Source organism: Catharus ustulatus, chromosome 3 (assembly GCF_009819885.2).
Source record: "Catharus ustulatus isolate bCatUst1 chromosome 3, bCatUst1.pri.v2, whole genome shotgun sequence".
In the NCBI taxonomy this organism is placed as follows: domain Eukaryota; kingdom Metazoa; phylum Chordata; class Aves; order Passeriformes; family Turdidae; genus Catharus; species Catharus ustulatus.
In genome coordinates this window covers 41664411-41677530 of record NC_046223.1, presented here as the reverse complement: position 1 = coordinate 41677530, position 13120 = coordinate 41664411, and the positions used below count along the sequence as shown (strand labels likewise).

Sequence of the window (13120 nt, the reverse complement as noted above, 5' to 3'; positions counted from 1 at the left end):
TTTGAGAATATAATTTTCATGAAATTTAAAAGAAACTTTTCAAATATTCTGGCATTTCCTCATTTTTTCATAGCATCATGAGTGCTAAAAGGCAGCAATCAGGAGATTAAAGTAGAGAAACAAAACATAATGGTAGATAGTTAAATATAAGTCTTAACGAGGTAGTTGACCAGTGTAGCTGTCCATTGTCCATCTTTTCATATTTTACAAAAAACATTCTTTTTAATAACAGCCTCGATTAACATGCACTATTTTATATTGTAACATAAAAATATGGCTTCTTTGTCCTACTGTATTAAAGGCCCACACTATTTCTGAGTACCTTTGGATCTCTCTTTGTAACCACCCCAATGAGAAACTTGGGCTCAGCTGTCACAAAGTGCAAAGTGGTAGTCTGGCACCGTCAGAGAGCAAATCCCTGTTGCACTGCAACAAGATTAGCACTGGAGCACATGACCCTGCAGGCTGCAGAGCACATGTAGTACAGCCCAGTGTTTTCACCCCTAGCCTGCAAAGATAAAATCAAGAATCAGTCCGAGAGAACAACTCGGTGTGCCTGTCTACTGATTTAATAGGCAGTGACAAAGACTTCAGTGCCACACGGAGCCCTGATGTCCTTCATGTGACACAATGGATGATCTGCACTGCTCACAAGGATCTGGAGAGCTTCACTGTTTGTAACTCTTCGAGGAAATTTCTGAAACTTTTGATACGTCTTAGACAACAGCAGATGGATCACTCATTCCATCCAGCACATTTTCATGTTTCCACAGAAAGGCAGGCAAAGAGATTAGTTTTGTCTCATTCTCCTTCCTACCACATAAATGCGTAAACACAATTAAAATTATTTTACCAGTTAATAAAACTGAGATGTTGAACGAAGACCTTATTACAAAGACTGTAACAAATCTGTTTAAAACAAATGGTGTTTTGCTTGTGGAAGCAGATCTGCCCACATATTTCTTAAGTGCATTAATGTAGGATGGTTGTAACATACCCCCTGTAGTTCGAAACTATGTAATAGTAATTAATAATCACACTTTGTATTTATGACTCATACATCGGCAGAGAAAGAGGGGTCAGAATATGTTTCATAGTTTAACATACCGCTGAGAAAATACTGAGCCAAGTCCTGACTCATCCCTTGGGGGGCTCCTTCCTCAGAAACTTCCAACTTCTTCCAAACACGAGTTGTTACCATTTCAAACTTCTCTATTTGGAGAAGCACGCCACAGACGCCTGTGTCAGCTCCTGGTCTTGCCTTAGTCAGTAGCCTCCTGTTTAGAGTCCTCATCTCACTCTCTGTGCCACGCAAATGCTCAGTATGAAACCAACATAACTAAATCCTTGAATATGCTAAAGAACCAACCAAAACAGCAGGACGAGCCAAACCATCCACATAAATTACTTCCTCCGCAGCCCGCCGCAACCTGGCGCTCCATTCTTGCCCGCGCTCGCAAGGGCCCGGGTGGCCGCGGGGATGCTCAGGGACGGTCCAGGGATGCTCCAGGGAGGCAGGCGCCGCCGTCCCCCGGGTCTGGGCCGTCCCCCGGGTCTGGGCCGTCCCCCGGGTCTGGGCCGTCCCCGGGAGCTGCCAGCGCCGCTGTGGGGAGCGGCGGTGCCGCCGCCCGCCCTCCGGGGCGGGGCCGAGCGCGGGCCTGGGGACAGGGGTGGGCGCGGGGCAGCTCCTGCGGCAGCGCCGGGACAGCGGGCGGAAGGTAACGCGGGCCGGGGGTGCGCTGAGGTTGAATCCGAGGCAGCGGAGGTTGCATTTGAGAGGGTCCCTGCTCCGGCCTCCCTCGGCTCCCTCTTGCCGCCCCTGCCCTCCGTGGGGCTGCGCTCTCGCGGTGGCAGCCGGGCAGGAGGGAGCTGCGGTGCGGCCCGCCCGAGTGTTTCCGAGCTGGCTTTTCTGCCCGGGACAGCGGCTCTCTGCCGCTGAGATTGTCAGCTGCGCGAAATGCAAAGATGGGACTTGCAGGCCTGGGACGGACTCTGATTGTGTTGGCTTTCACTTCTTCTTATGCTTTAAATTCCATGCGTATCAAATCGAAAGTCAGCCAAATAAATGTCAGCAATTTCCCAGAGACGGAAAAACTGTTAATAATTTTTTGAGTTTTTTGGTTTTTTTTTCTTTGTTGGTGTTTTTTTTTTTTTGTTTGGGTTTTTTTTTTTTTTTGTTTGTTTTTTTGGGTTTTTTTAACACTTATTATCAGCTTTGGCATCCTCCTGTTGCCTGGAGGCCTCTCGCTTCCGGTGCATGTGATTTGCATTCTTCACAGCTTGTGCAGACGCCTCGTTAATGATTGTTTATCTGGAGGAAGGCGTTCTGCTGTCGGAGATCCATCGGTGCAGGAGCAGAGCCATGTGTTGGTTTTGGCGTGCGGGCAGGGTGCTCTGAGCGCTATCCCTGCTCCCTCCGGGCTCCCCCGGCACCGCTCAGGCTCGGCGGCGAGAGCGCTGCACCGCTCTGAGCGTGTGAGAGGGGCGCTGCTGAAATCCTGCCGTGGCGGGGGGCGAGCACTGCCTCTGAAAAACCTTCAAAGAGCTTCTCACTAAAGTTACTCGGGCTGGCACTCGGGCTTGGGATGCACGGTTAGCTGGGAGTGGAAGTAGAGCTAAAAATTGCCGGAGCTAAGAGCGTTGTTATAAATTAAATTAATGTTTCTGGCATACAGTATTGCATCTATCTCGTTGTGGCAGATGGAGTGCATGCTGAGTTGTTTGGGATGCTACCAAAGCCTTGGGTGCTCATTTTTGTTGCTTTAGATGCCAGGCTAACTGTCCTAAAATCTTATTCCTGGACATGGGCAGCATTTAGCTGCATGTATCCTATGTCATAAACATGGGTATCTCGTGCTGATGCTTGAGTGCTCTTCTACATCTTCTCATTTTACATGCTGAACTAAACTGTTCAGGACATTTTATATTAATGACAGGTTTGCTAGTCAAGCTAATTGTTAAAAGCAAAACAAAAAGAAAATAAGGAAGTAAAATGAGTCTAATTGCTAATGTCCAAAATAAGCATGTGCTGCATCAGCAGTCCCTCAAGATGGTATATTAGAATTCCAACTATAGTGAATGTGTTAAAGGAGAATTTCCTCAGTGTTTTTTACAAGTTCTGTCTAGTCTCCTATAAGCCTGGGCAGGTAATTTTGGAAACAGCGTGGAACAATGTGAACGTAACTGAAAGTGACCTTGCCCTGACCGAGTTACTAACATACACACACAGAAGCACGTGCTTTGCATTCCTTTTCTAGATACAGTAAACAAACAGTCATCCCAAAGCTGTTCTTGTGCTTTGGAATATTATCCGTAATGAAAATGAGTTGATGGCCTAGTTTCAACTAATAATTTTATGTATGTTTTAAGTTTTCTACGTTATGAAATCTTTTGGAACATCATGACTATTTTTTTTGTAACTAACTTTCATAATATGAAATCCCTGTTTCTTATTAGAGAAGAGTTGGTGTAAGATTCCTTAAATCTCTTCTTTCTGGATTTGTGAAACTAGTAATCTAGTGTAATTTTTAGTAAACAGAAGCAACTTTTATTAAAAATGGATGTACTTTGTGCATCTTAGTTGTTAATACAGTTTTCATTTGGATGCGTGTATTTCCTCAAATGTGCATTTTTCAGGTACCTTTAAGGTGAGATCTTTTCATCCACTACCATCAGTGTCACAGACAAATAAAAGGTCAGCTTGAATAAATCACACAGTCTGTCTGGATATTTGTGGTAGCTGCAAGATTGTCTTCTGAGCTAAGAGAGAGTTTATGTATTGTTTATAAATGGAAAAAAGTGAAAGTTAGCAATTGGGTGCTTTCAAACCTGCTCACTGTTTTGTTGCCCTATGTTCTGCTTCCAGGGTTCAAGAGCAGTATGTAGAATAAATCAGCACCTTCTACTTCTCCAATAACAGCATTTTTTGAAGCCCCCTCTGTTCCTGGTCATTGCTTGATCGAACATAAAAGTTCAGTGAGAAAGAAGATAATTCAATTTATGCTTTTTTTTGCAACACTCACTGAAAAAAAAAACCTGCTTTCTCCCCACCAACTTAGATCAAAAGAAATGCTATAACGCTTGCTGTTTTTTTTTCTTTCATAATCGACTTCCTTAAGGTGTTTCTTCCATACCTTTGTAGAGTGCAGCTTGTTTTTGGTGATGTGTGACATTACTATCTTTTAAGTGGTACTTCCTGCTTTTTATTGCAGAAGGGCAGAATTTTACATGCATCTTATAGTCCTTACATCTCTCAGTGTTTTGAGTAGATAGTTTTTCATGTGGAAAGTAGTCTTGCTTGGTTGGTTTTCAGTTGAAAATAATGGAAGATGAAATCATTAAGCATGTCTGTAAGGCGGAATCTCATATCATTAATTCCTGTTATTCAAATCATGAGACTGGAGATCACTTAGGGTGCAGAACTCTTGGGGAAATTGTCTATCCAGCAGTTAATTACTTATTTGTGAGTTTTTTATACACTGTATGACTATATAAATTTCTCTAAAACAGCATATATGTCTTGCTTAGCTAGCTTTTGCTAAACATTAGTTCTACATTGTTGTTTGCTTTTCTATAAAAGTAGTACTCTCAAAATGATTTTTAAAAAAATACTTATTTATTTTTCTTATTTTACCTGGTGAGTGAAATTCCTTCTGGTGTTTCTTAAGAAACTAGGTCGGAAATTAACAGTTGGCAACTAATATTTGTCTTATTATCTCTTCTTCTATTAGGCCAAGTACCTTGATAATGTGTCCATTATAAGTTAGAGACATTAATGTATGAAATAGAAAAATGTCTTAAAGGTGTTAGCTTCCTCACAATTTAGCAAGACCTTGTGATAAATTTAGCTGGTTAACAGTTACTGTTGTTGCCCAAGCCCCTCGCAAGTTTTGAAATCCCCACACATTTTGCAAGCAGGGAGACTCCCTCCTTTGTACTTCTGCTCTAGCACAAGATTAGCAGAACTGTGTGGTTCTGCAAGCTGGGTCCAGAGCTGCATGACAACTCTGGGAAAATGGGCTCTTCTTTATAATGAACTGTGAATATGAATTACACCGAGTTTTCTCAGTGTAATGGCTGAATCAACCATGTCTTCACTGCTGTCAAAACAGGCTTTACTTGACTGTTGTAAGGATGAATTAAAAACGACCTTCATAGAAAAAAAGAGTATGGCTTGTATAGTGAGTAATCTTAGAAAGGTCACCTAGGTTACACACAGTGTCTTGTGGTGTAGCCTTGTCATTTTGAGAAAGTTGGGAAGTAGGTTTGGTGAGGCTTTAATAACTTGCATGTAAATATATGAATGTACATACCTTTCTAGAAGGTAGCATTTGAAATGCTGTGAAATGGCTGGTAGATTTGGGAGACAGTTGGGATTTTTGACCAAAAAAAGTCAAGTGGAAGTCCTTCTGTTTGTGAAGGTTGATTTGGTTTTTTTATCCCCTTGCTTCTAAGGTCCATGAAATATTAGACAAATTGTGCATGGTTTCATAGAGGCTATCTCGGGTATATAACAAGAACAGAAACTCCTGTGGTTTTAGCAGCTCTCTTTTTTTTTTTTTTTTATATAGTAGTTTAATAGTCAACTGGCATTTAGAGAGAATTTCATCTTTGCACATCATACTTTGCTTCCTTGACCTTGGCCAATCCAACACGAATATTCAATATTAAGTTCAAAGTTTCTTTAATGAATCACTTTGGGCATTTGAGCTGACTGCAAGTAGAATCTTCAATTACATAAAGTATAGTTGTGTAAAACATTTATATGTTTCTGCTAATTGGAAGGTGGCTCTGTGGCAACCATGTGCAAGTAAAGGAAAAATAGGAAATGGTGATCTCACCCTTCATGGCATTAGTTTATGAAAATGACCATACAAGCTGGGGAATCAGGCACAGCCCTGAAAGAGATTCCCATTTTACGCATGGTTGTAAATCTAATCTAGAGTTACTGTTACCTGCTGTTTCTGACAGTAGTGGTTTTTTGCATTTTATCATTTAAGTGTGTTGGATAGGTAACAGATTTCTTCTTTCAACACCTTTTTACAGCTATTTGGATAACAAAATGGAACCTGCAAAGCTGGACCTTTGGATTCTGGGTTGGTTTTCCATGGCACTATGTTGTTGGTGTGCTTCAGATACATTTACTCAAAGGTAAGTTGTGCTTTAAAATGAGACTTCTGACAACTCCTTAAGTGCAGCTCAGAAGGATTTAACTTCTAATGTAATGTTATTATGTACTATATTTGATGTGTTATTCTTCCCTTAGATGATTTATATAATGCGTCTAGATTAACTGGAGCAGCAAGGATCATGCCTGAGGAGACATTTACACATGTCAGCATGAAGAAGGAGGGGAAACTTAAATTCCATGTGTTGCACTTAAAACTTTTCCAATTTGCTGTAGGTTAATCATTTAGAGTTGTGGTGTAGTAAGGACGAAAACTGAAAATAATTTTTAAATTTACAACAAAAAATCTGGAGTAATCCCTGTGGTGTGAACTGCACTAACCATTGCATTGTTTACTTTTTAATCTTTTTTTCCCTAGCTATTTTCTCAGTTCTGATAATATAAAATTCTTTTTTATATGATATCCCAACTAAGGCTGTATCAGATTGCTGCAGCACGTTTTGGTGGTTGTTGCACCCCGGCAAAATCTGAACTTCAGTACCAATGGACCATGGCAGACACCAGACCCCAAACCATACCCTTCTGTGGTCAAAGCTGAAATTCCTATTGCATTATATTAGGAAATAAACTTCTCTGCTTCATTTCAGTGCTTTGGCTAGAGAATGGTTAGGGGTGCTCAGTTCCGTGCTGAACATCTTTCAGTGCCTACATTGCAGCTGGTGGGTAGATTAGACCCTGCTGATGTTTCAATGCCCAAGATTTGGGCTCTGGCTTGGCCATTTGGCAAAGAGTCAGCTCTAGAGGCACATTTCTGAGCAGGATGACTCAGGTCCAGAGAAGGGGGGCTATCTCTGAGGCTGCATAGGTATTGAAAATGGCTTTCCTTGGATTCCAGTTCTAAGCCTAAGTTGCTTTGTTCAATAAGTGCAGTTTTCTGACCTGTCTTTAGCCAAAAAGTGTGTTCGAGGAGAACTCTTTTTGGCATGACTGACGTTGCAGAAGTTCAGCTGCTATTTCAAGTACAAATAAAAGATCTGATGAAAGGCCTAATGAAAGATCATTTCTAAGCAAGGACCTTTTAAAACCAAGGAAGTTAACTACTCTGCAATATAGAGCAATTCCTCTATTCAGGTTTCTATGGCAACAGTAAAGACCCCTATAGTGTTAATAGTTTTCATTGTGACTGTGTCCTGGTACGTTCCAGAACTATTCTCCTAAATTGTATAGAAAACCACAGATACATGTGAATTCTTAAGAGAAAATGTAACCATTGCGAAGTAGAAAAAATAGAGGAAAAAACTGAGGTGTGATATAACAAGGAAGCATTCCTAGGCTGTCCTCAGGTTGAGAAGAATTAGCTTTGTCTTTTATTCCTTTTTTTTTTTTTTTCCCTTTTTCTTTTGGTAATATATCCTCTAGCAAGAACTAATGACTGACAAGTGGCTATTATCTTCCAGAGAATAACAATTTGTTTTGACAATTCTGCATGTAATGCTGTCAGTTTAAATAATTTACAATTCTGTTTATTTTTTCCCATTTGCTGTTCTATTTAATTACTTTGTCTGGTTGCTTAATAACTAAATATATCTGCTGTAGTGTCTGATGCAACAGGTTTTTTATTTACTTCTACTTTAGCCAGAATAGGTCTGCTCCAAACTGTTGGAAAAGGCCTCTGTAGAAATGATGTGATACAGGCTTCCAACACTTCTTGAACAAATTTTTGAGAGTTTTTTTTCCCCTCTGCATATGAATCAGATAGTAATGATGGGTCTGTGAGTTATAAATCTCTTATTCTTAGAGGATTTGAGAGAGGCATGTTCTTGTAAAATTAAATTCTTCCATAGGTAATCTTAAGACTTGTCATAGGTTGATCACTTTTTAAATCTTTAAAAATTACTGAATTTTAAATAAGTATTTTAAAATGTACTGTTTTAATTAAATGCCTATAAACTGAGAAAGTCAGAATTCTTGAGATTTGTACTTTACTTTTTTTTTTTTTAATCAAAAAGTTTGGAGCCACTTGCAAGATCCAGTTGCATGTCCTACAGTGTAAACTACATAGTTTATGAGTGATTGTAGTCTTTCTTTTTTAGAAGAGTATTTACGGTTCCTACAAGGTTGGATGCTTTTTTTTTTTTTTGTATAATATGCCTATCAAGAACAAGATTCTTAATATCTTAAACAAAGAAACCTATTTTTAAAAATCATCTTAAAAGTGTGCCAGTAAGTGCTCTCCTAAATATAAAACAGAACAATGTGGTTTTTTCCATACTTAAAGATTGGAAAGCATATGGAGGTAGGGTGCCAGAAGAAGAATTTGTTTAACAATGGGGATATTAGCAGGTTGCCTAATAATGTTGTTTCTCTGACTTGTTAGTTTGGAGTATGTGCCTGAAGGTGTTCCTCTTTTTAAAATGCTTGAAGAAGAATAAATTTGTCTATCTCTCTCCAGTGGCATCCACCCTCATACCTGGAAAAAGCTGTATTTTGCTCATCATTGGCCAGTGACTGTATGTAAGGTGAGATTTTTTGTGTTTCTCTTTCATCCTAAAAAAGGTTGCATTGGGTAATAAATGTGTAAAAACAGATTCAATGAAGCCCATCAAGTATTTAATCTTGGTTATGCCTTTATAAAGGCTTTTCCTGATCTTGATGCAACTTTTGCTACTTCCCCAAACAATGCAAACCAGCCAAAGCAGGAAAGATTGTGGTGTGTTACAGATAGAGTTGTCAGTGTAGGGTATACTGTACACTAAGCTTGTTACAGAATTTGTGACATCTTATTAGTTATAAACTTAATCCTAGACTGTCATCAGACTCTGTTGGAAGACTTGCCTACGTTGTTTGACTGAAGACAGATCAGTATTTGAACTATCTGCTGCACAATTAAGTTTTTTAACTTTGTAATGTTGGCTCCAGTATTTCTATGATGTCATCAAATACTGATTCAGTCAGGAAAGAGAGCTATAAAGGTCTTGTGGCAGGTATTCTTTTTCTTGAGTACAGTAATTTCACAACTATAAGGCGCACCCTTTTGACTAAAATTTTCCCCCAAACTCGGAAGTGCGCCTTATAGTCCGGTGTGCCTTATATGATCTACAAAGTTGTGAAATTTTCCAACACGAAAGCGCGAGCCCTCAACAGTCCTGAGCCGAGCAGAGCCTGCCCGGCAGCGGCATTGGGGCAGCGCAGGGCCAGGGCAGGCCTGGCGGCATTGGGGCAGCACCAGTGCAGGGGGAAAGCTGGCGGCGGCGGAGCAACCCGGGCGTGGGGGCGAAAGCCCGACAACACAGCCTGGGCGGGGGGGGAAAGCTGGCAGCATCGGGGCAGCAGCAGCGCAGAGCGAGCCTGCCGGCATTGGGGCACCCGGAGTGCAGAGGCAGCGCGAGGCTGCCGGAGCACCAGGGGAGTGCAGGGCTGCCGGAGCACCGGGGGGGCACGGGGAGGGAGAGAGCGGGCTTCCACAGAAGCCACGAGCCACGGCCGCAGCCCTGAGCCACCGTGAACCACCACCACCCCAAGCCCCGCCTCACCAGCCAGCACTGGGGGAGGGCAGGAGTGCTGGGCCCCATGCACAGGGAGGGCACTTGGGGCTGCGTTTAAAGGCTACGCCAATCTGTGAAAATGTTTGCAAATTGAGCACCTGCCAGTAAACTCCACGATTGCGGGATTCTGTTACTAATTCATTACTTTGTTGCGCGCAGCACAGATGTTCACTGCAAAAAAAAAGTGCGCCTTATAGTCCTGTGTGCCTTATATGATCTACAAAGTTGTGAAATTTGCCAGCTCCCAGGGGGGTGTGCCTTATAGTCCGGTGCGCCTTATGGTCGTGAAATTACTGTATATCCTTCCAACATACACCTGTCAAAGCATAGCTAAGAGGGTGAACTATTGCTATTAAGTATCTACTACCTTCTGATAGATAGAACACTTTTCCTATACTGAAGTACTCAAAGGTCTCTTCCCATACAGTTAAGTTAAAAATATGATCAGATTTACTGACACAAGCTTGAAGAACCTTGTGGATAATAAAGTAGCTTAAGGTTCAGCCAAATGTCTCCACAGTGAGAAAGGTTTCTTAGGGATTTTTTAATAACATTAGAATCTTAATTTTTGTCTTTTAGGTGCTTTTTTATTTCTCATTTCTGTTTCTGGAAATAGATAGAAAAGCAGTAGCAAGAAAAGTCATGTGCTGCCTAAATATCTGAGGAAAAGTAGATGTACTTTACTTTACTTAAATGTGGAGGGCAATATAAATAACAAAAGTCAGATGTGTGTGACTGAGTGAGACCGAAGACTGAGACTACTGTTTTGTTTTTCATTTGTTTGCCCATTTTTGATTGGAAGTAAGGAAAGATTTGATGCAATTTGTGTCTGATTTTCTGGTGATTAGACATCACTGTTAATGACTTAAAGCAGAGATGTTTGTGCTGAAGAGTTTGTAGTGCCTAGCAGGAGTCAGTGTTCAGTCAGTAGCAATGCAAACCCTTGCTTACATGAATGAAATAAGAACAAATGGGGAAAAAAATAAAAGAAAAATGAAACAACCCAATATTAAAAAAACCAAACCCCTACCAATCAGTTTTCCCACTGTATGTGCTGGTCACTAGTCTGAAATCCAAGGCAGTGCAACTGATAAATTGACAAATATTTTACATAACCTTCTAGTGAAGTTGTAGTGAATAATTGAAGGTATCGAGCATCAGAAAATCCTTGCACTTTGTTGTTTTCTTATGATATTCTGTAGTAAGAGGCATTCAAAGAAGTACAGAAAAAGAGATATTAAAATCATATTAAGTGACTTTTTTCCTAGTTTCCCATTATTGAGTCATATAAAGAAACAAGATCTCAACTGTACTCCTATAACAGCTTTCCTGTTTTACATAAGAGGCATTCCTAAATTCAGGAATTAATTAATATATTTTTTAAGTTGGTAGATTCTTCTGCATGTTCAGTGCATTTAAATATGATAACTGGTGTTTTTCAGGGTGTAAATATTTTTGATGTTTTTATTCAGTTTATAACTGTTGACACAATGTTGAAAGGAAAAAGCTGTGAAAGAAATGGCAAAAGTCATGATATAATTTATGGCAAAAAGCTGTGAGATACTTTTTTCCTGAAAGTACCTCTTCGTTTATGCCTCCTATGTAAAGGAATTTGATTATAGAGTCTTTCATGCATAGTGTGTTCTTGAGGTGTGTGGATGAGCTGCATCTTAACTCCTACCTGTTTTGCAAATCTGTGCTTAAAAAAGTTTTTAAGCTTTTGATGGCCCAAAAGGCCCTGTTTAAAATTTAGAGGGCACAGATCAGCTTGCCAGAAATTTAAGACTACATCTCTCCCAGCTCTTCCTGGGCTTGAAAAAATAAGTGTTCAGCTGGTGCTATTTAATACTGAGTGTGATGTGCGCTATTAAATTGGAAAGTGTTTTGTAATCATATCTTCCAAACGAACCCATTAAAATAAAGTGGTGTCATTGCAACAGTGATAACCCCAGGACCTAATTACTGACAACTGCAGTGAAAAGGGTGAAGGAGGAAGAGAGATTTTCTTGTAAGGTGATTACCATGTACCATGTAATTGACCTAAGGTGACTATGTCTTATGCAAATACATCTAAGCTAGATTCACAAACCTCAGGTGACTATGAATTTCATGTTCGCTTAAAAAATTGTGCCTGTTGCTAATTCGTGCCACACTTTTCAGTAACAAATCAGTGTGACTTAAGAGCAACTCAAGGGCATGAAAAGAGACTTTGCTACTCCCTTTTTATGGAGTTGTGGAGACCTTTTATTCTAGAACTTAAAAGAGAACTATTATTTCAGCTTTTGCATCCTGGAGATCACAGGAAGATAAAATTTTCTGTGTAGTTGGGTTTTTGTGTGTGTGTGTGTGAAAAGTGGAAAATCCAGTGCAAGTTTGTAAGTTGCTTAGTTCCTTCTCTATTAGGAGTAGGAAGGATAATAGAGAAATGGAAGCTGCTGGCATCTGCCTTTTACTGCTTTGTACATGCTGATCAAAGAAAAGAGTCAAAAAGGGCAATAGAATATATTAATGAACAGAACAGCCTGAATTCAAGTTTGAATGTTGTGTTAGTGATGTGTAATGATTTTTTTTTTAATTTTTATTTTTTAATATGAGATAAAAAATGTTCGTAAGTTCAGACTTTGACAATTTTATAGCAGAGGCTTAAATGAAGAATAGAAACACTCTTTCCTTATTTTTTTTGGTAAGAATAGAAGTAGTTGCATAGTACAGAAAGAATTAAAGTGACTAAAGTGAGTGCAGTACACTATTGTGATCTAGCATGAGATCAAAAAGTTCCTTAGGTTTATCTCTTTGCATTTTTACCCAGGTGTATCAAAGTAATTTCAGCTCTTGCCATGCACTGTTCTGGAACAGAAGAAATGCTTTTCCCAATGTCCATGTAACTCATAAAATAAATCTTAATCTATGTCTGCAACTTCTACAGTTTTTCTGTGAATAAGGTCTGGTTTAGATGGTTTTGTGGTTTGTGAAGGGTTTTAGCCTATCAGCTTCTACTAGAGAGGTGTTCAATAAGAAGGAAATTTGTTTTATTTGCATCCCCATTTTTTCAGCAACCCTACAAATTTGGTTCATTTATTCATTTGTTTGACCCCAGGAGCTGGGGAGAAGGATGAAGGGGAGTAATTGCACACAGGTTGAGGGGAAGAAGTTGAAGAGGTGAACTCTCTCCACGGTTTGAAAAGCAAGAATTTTTCTTAGCAGTTGCCATGTTTCATTACAAAATAACTTATAATTTATCATAATTAAAGAGATTGCCTAACTTAAGCAAGGTGGGTGAAAGGGAGAACAGGATTGAATATTTCACTTCCCAGAAGCCGATTTTTTATTTCTATTTGGTATAACTGTGTATCTGTGATCCAGTAGCGCTGCTCTTGCATTTACCAGCGGCTGTACCGAGGGATTTGTAACTTGGCAGCTCAACAGGTAACACTTCCATGATACATTG

General features: G+C 40.0%; 1 protein-coding gene across 1 annotated transcript in view; it reads left to right on the top strand.

The window, feature by feature from the left end:
• The first annotated feature begins 1664 nt into the window (after positions 1-1664).
• The window catches only part of RNASET2 (ribonuclease T2), a 28186-nt gene continuing 16730 nt past the window's right edge, over positions 1665-13120 (top strand). Inside the window, exons 1-3 of the mRNA XM_033055993.2 lie at positions 1665-1718; positions 6046-6150; positions 8580-8646. Of these exons, the coding sequence (XP_032911884.1) occupies positions 6062-6150; positions 8580-8646 (156 nt within the window). The 5' untranslated portion in view covers positions 1665-1718; positions 6046-6061. The remainder of the gene's footprint in view (positions 1719-6045; positions 6151-8579; positions 8647-13120) is intronic.